Source organism: Arachis ipaensis, chromosome B09 (genome assembly GCF_000816755.2).
Source record: "Arachis ipaensis cultivar K30076 chromosome B09, Araip1.1, whole genome shotgun sequence".
NCBI classification, from domain to species: domain Eukaryota; kingdom Viridiplantae; phylum Streptophyta; class Magnoliopsida; order Fabales; family Fabaceae; genus Arachis; species Arachis ipaensis.
In genome coordinates this window covers 10,483,675-10,488,921 of record NC_029793.2, presented here as the reverse complement: position 1 = coordinate 10,488,921, position 5,247 = coordinate 10,483,675, and the positions used below count along the sequence as shown (strand labels likewise).

The window sequence follows — 5,247 nt, the reverse complement described above, 5'->3', positions numbered from 1 at the left end:
CTAAAGTGATTATATATTTATATCTCATAATTTTGTTGTTCATTTGTGTCTGGTAAGTCAGCATTCCCGGATACTTGTAACTCTTCTTGTTTTTTTTTTTTTAATATCCCCCTTTTAGCATAATAGTTTCAAAGTACCCTCACTCCAATGGTTTGGAAGAGAATTTAGGATGTGTTTAGAACAAATATTTTTGGATTGGGTTTGATTTTATTTTATTTGAAATGGATTGAAATGAATTAAATTAGAAGTGAATTATTGTGTTTGGAATTGACCATGTAAAATAGAATTTTAATTGATGTAAAATAGTTCAATGATCATACTGAAGGATACACAGCTGGTTTCATTCATTTCTTTCAGTGCCAACACTCTAATCCTTAATGGTATCTGTGAGCATTTTGATGATTCAATTTAACAAACTATATTGTGACAGTTTATCTATGATATAAATCTACGGCTTCATGGTTCTTCATTTGTTTCACCTTATGGTAGTTGTAAATGATTGTGTATTCTGTATTGTTCATATGTGAATGGTGTGTTTAAACAATTTTGAATGTAATACAGGATTGTGGAAAGTGTAGGAAAAGATGTAGCTGAAGTTACAAAAGGAGATGTGGTTATTCCAATTTTTCTTCCAGATTGTGGAGAGTGTACAGATTGCAAATCAACAAAGAGCAATCGTTGTACTAATTTCCCTTTCCGGGTATCCCCATGGATGCCTCGAGATGGCACATCGAGATTCACCGATCTAAATGGAGATATCATATACCATTTCATGTTTATTTCAAGTTTCAGTGAGTACACTGTCGTTGATGTTGCCAATCTAATAAAGATTGGCCCAGAAACCCCCCCGGACAGGGCATGCCTGCTCGGTTGTGGCGTATCAACTGGTAAATTCCATAATAGAAAATCCTAAAAGTTATAGTCAAATTAACTGGTGATGACTGATGAAGAATACCAGGTTTCTCTCTTATGACTATTGATATAAACTATGCACAAATACTTCATGTTATTCACCTATGGGTGCTCTATAAATATCTGAATAAAATACTCTGTACTTTTATTAATGCAACATAGATATTAAGTGTTGATTAGAACTTCCATTGTTAGGGGTAGGTGCTGCTTGGAGAACAGCAAATGTGGAGCCTGGGTCTTCAGTGGCTATTTTTGGGCTGGGATCTGTTGGAATTGCAGTATGAACTCTTAGGACATGGCTTTTGTTTTCTTTTGATCTTATGTATGCTGAAGTTTTCGCCGCAATTGATTGGTTTCTTAGGTTGCTGAGGGAGCTAGACTTTGTGGAGCTACTAGGATTATAGGTGTGGATGTCAACTCGGAAAAATATGAAATTGGTAAATGCTAGCTTCATAAAACCATATATACCGTTCAAGTAAAATAATATACAATTTCTATTCATTTGTTTATGAATTTAATTTTGATGTACTGTCAGCATAAAACAATTTACACGTACATCTAATCACATAATGTCACATCAGCAAAACTAACTACTTTTTTTATTGATTGCGTGAATTATCGTCCAAAAGAACGGATGTGATTAAACATCTTCGTAAAATACACTGTCAGTCATCAAAATTAAACTCTTGTTCTATTGTTATTGATATTTTGTTTTCATGGTATGTGCATATTCTTGAATCAGGGAAAAAGTTTGGACTCACAGACTTCATCAATCCTAAAGAATGTGGGAACAAACCAGTGAGCCAGGTCTACCCTCTTAAAAGGAAGAAATTTTAATTCAAATTATATGTCTTAGGTCCTGAAATAGAGATTATAACCAGATTTGCAAATATCATATCATTGATTTTTTTTCTTTGCTGATAATCTGCCAAATCTTATATAACTGAAGTTGTGGACCAGGTTATCATAGAGAAAACTGGCGGCGGAGCAGATTATTGCTTTGAGTGTGTTGGTATGGCATCATTGGTGCATGAAGCTTTTGCTTCTTGTAGAATGGTAAATCTCTGCAAAAGTTCCAAAACTTGCTCATGGTTTTCATTGTCATGTCCAGGCATACATAAATAATGTGATTAAAGCTATAAGGCTGTGTTTGGTAGTTAAAATACAAATACAGAGACAGTGAAACATAAAAAATGTGTTCGCCAATACAAATTTCTGGTACTTTTGTGCTATTTTTGCTACCAAACACAGCCTACCAACTCTTAACTTCTGCTAAATAAATTGAAACCCCATCTCTTTGTCAGTATTTATTATTATGTTAGATAGAGATCCAGGCTAGATTTTGGGAGTGCCTTAAGTATGAACTAAACAAATCAATAATTGCCAAGAGCAATGAGTGGAAAGTTGATTTTTTCAATCAGGGTTGGGGAAAAACAATTGTTGTAGGAGTGGACAAGCCAGGAGCCATGTTGAGCCTCAGTTCATATGAGGTACTTCATGATGGGAAGACCCTCATGGGATCCTTATTCGGAGGACTCAAACCTAAGACTCATGTCCCCATTCTCCTCAAAAAATACATGGACAAGGTACTGTATACAATTCTGCAGTGATTATGCTATGAAAGTATAAATAGTAGTAATAACAATGTTAAATAGTAGTGCTAACATGGTTGAGCTCATAGCTTAGTGTTTTTAACTGCATGTTTCATTTGAATCTGAAGTTTTGTGTTTGATATCTTTGCTATAAAAATATTGATGGTAAAAAGTAGTAATTGAACTTGTTTGGTTCATCTTTTGTTAGTTTAAAATTTTCCGAATATATTAAATTCACAGGAACTGCAATTGGATGGGTTTGTTACTCATGAGGTGGAGTTTAAGGACATCAATAAAGCTTTTGATTTATTGTATAAAGGAGAGAGTCTCCGATGTGTGATTTGGATGCACAGATGAGTACATTAGATTCTCATGTAATCCTAGCCCCATGAATAACCATGAGATGCAAACATGAAACATTGTTGTGCAGTCCTTTTTTCGTTATTTATGTAAGAACTTATCTATTTCACAGAAGTGATATTATTCTACTTCACTGCAAATGCATGTGATGTGCCGGTAAAGTAACTGATTCGGGAGGTGCCGGAGGTCTTTGATGCTCCAAAGTGCCTTAGTCTGTATACTCCAGAAATAGCATGATTTGGTATTTCCCATTCTATGATGGCTAAGCCATGCAAGGAACTATTGTCTAATTGCCACTTGAAAAACAAGCTTAGATCATCATCATCATGAATGGTAAGCCACTTTTTCCCTTGATGCATCTCCACCGCGGCAAATGTACCTTCTGTTAGAAGGTCATGTCTTGGGTTGGCGCTCCAGAACGTGGCGCTCGGCCTATCTCCCTTGGAGAAGTAGCCTCTTTTTGGAAGGGCTATGTCTTGTTTTGTGTCGCCGAACTTGATGCCTTTTGGAGGTGACTCCTCAAAAGGACCAAGTAAGAGGCTTAGTTGTTGCGATGAAAGATCCGGCGGCGAAGGGCCTTTTGCGGCGACTTTCTCCCCTTTAGCCATTGCTCGCGCTAGCTTATTGAATTCTTGGATATATGCAGATAATGTGTGAGGACCATAGAGAGTTGAAGCAGCCTGCTCAATTTAACACTGTTTCAGGTCAATTTTTTTGAGTTTATAACTTCATAACTTTGAGGTTTCCACTAGGTTTATTCATACACCCTAAAGTTCTAGCAGTCCATTAGTACTAGGGTCACTAAGGTTTCTTAGGATGTAAGATTTAGAATGTTAGTTTGTAATCTCTTTCGTTAAGTAAATGCTGATGTGAAACGTTAAATGTGAGATGGTGTAGCTTTAACTATGATGTGTCTTATTTTGCCACATCAATGTTTTAGCTTGTCGGATTAGCAATTGACTCGAAGATATTGTGTCACATTGGTAACATGTGGAAACTCATATGCAGTTGTTTTCATGTGAAGTTGTTAATAGAAACCGTTAGATAACAATTTAGTCAGATATGTCAAATTATCTAAAGATTCTTAATTAACAAGTTGTTCTTACCTCATATCGTTGTTGATGGTATTCTTCAAAAGTTGCAATGTATTGCGAGTAAGTATTGGTTAGTCCTGCAATAACAACGTGTGTGTCCTGGTCGAATTCTCCATTTCCATTAGATATTAATGTCTCCTTCACTGCTTCCCTTAGCCTTCTTCCAGACATTGTTGTGAACTCTGCAATACTCAAAGGATAATAATTTGTTAGGGCATGTTTTTGTTCTTCATTTTATGATTTGTCAAACTTGCAAATCATAATCAATCTTTCAAGAACTACTAATCTATATAAAAAGCACAAGTCTCTTTTCCTTTATGTTTTAATACTTGTGCAATTTGAAACATACCTCCTGGTACTGAAAGAATAATCAATTTCCCCAGCCTCAATATCTGGATTGGAAGAATTGCTGGCTGTATGAATAACATATTCAAATTACAAGAGATTAGTAAGTTGTTGCTTTTAATAGTTTTTTTTTATAGGATAATTTATATATATTTAACACTTTTTTTAAATTGACAGCACTATCCGTGCACAAAATTTAAAGGTTAAATTATTTTGTTAGTCCGTATAGTTCTAAATTTGTAATTAAGTCCCTACTTTAAAATTTCTTAATTGGATCTATGCATCAGTTTAAAAATTGTAATTACATTTTTGTTGTTCTAAAAATGTCTTAAAAGTCCTGAGACATATTCGTTAATCATTAGCAGTGTAAAATGGATAAAAATATTTTTATAACGTTTATTATTTAAAATGATCTAAATTACAAATTTAAAACTGATGTAGTAAAAATTTTTAAAATATAACAACCAAATTATAAATTTAAAAAAATTATAGAGATTAACAGAGTAATTTAATCAAAATTAAATGATAATTTTTTTCTCATACCGCCCAAGGATACGGATCAAACATTTCTCCAGTGCTTAACAAAACAGGCTTTGGGCTTTGGCATCTCACTTGATGCTTGCTTGGTTTTTTCAACAAATCCCTCAAATGCTTCCAGAAAGGATTAATCTGCATAAATGAATCTTCCTTAGCAGTCAAGTCAGATTTGTCAAATTTTGGATAACAGAAACGCTAGGGGCAGCAGTTTTTAGTAATTTGGCCATCATTTGGCACAAATACTAAATTATTTTTAATAAATAAATTTTATTAATTTACGTGTATAAATTTTAAAAAATATTAATTTATATATACAAAATTTTTAAAAATATAAATATAAATTATATATTTTTTATGTATAAAATATCTATAAATATAAATATAAATTATTATTAATTAAGTACTGA

The 5,247-nt window shown here is 33.5% G+C and overlaps 2 protein-coding genes across 3 annotated transcripts in view; one reads left to right on the top strand and one right to left on the bottom strand.

The window, feature by feature from the left end:
* Positions 1–2,997, top strand: part of LOC107619054 (alcohol dehydrogenase-like 7) — a 4,661-nt gene extending 1,664 nt beyond the window's left edge. For both annotated transcript variants that reach the window (XM_016321262.2, XM_021111340.1), the window contains exons 5-11: positions 562–887; positions 1,108–1,190; positions 1,274–1,349; positions 1,655–1,719; positions 1,873–1,968; positions 2,334–2,498; positions 2,745–2,997. In XM_016321262.2, coding sequence (XP_016176748.1) covers positions 562–887; positions 1,108–1,190; positions 1,274–1,349; positions 1,655–1,719; positions 1,873–1,968; positions 2,334–2,498; positions 2,745–2,861 — 928 coding nt within the window. In that variant the 3' untranslated portion in view covers positions 2,862–2,997. The remainder of the gene's footprint in view (positions 1–561; positions 888–1,107; positions 1,191–1,273; positions 1,350–1,654; positions 1,720–1,872; positions 1,969–2,333; positions 2,499–2,744) is intronic.
* LOC107614986 (neutral ceramidase-like) overlaps positions 2,967–5,247 on the bottom strand; it is a 5,098-nt gene continuing 2,817 nt past the window's right edge. Inside the window, exons 5-8 of the mRNA XM_016317110.2 lie at positions 4,847–4,972; positions 4,308–4,371; positions 3,971–4,140; positions 2,967–3,544 (exon numbers count right to left, since the gene is read on the bottom strand). Coding sequence (XP_016172596.1) covers positions 2,990–3,544; positions 3,971–4,140; positions 4,308–4,371; positions 4,847–4,972 — 915 coding nt within the window. The 3' untranslated portion in view covers positions 2,967–2,989. The remainder of the gene's footprint in view (positions 3,545–3,970; positions 4,141–4,307; positions 4,372–4,846; positions 4,973–5,247) is intronic.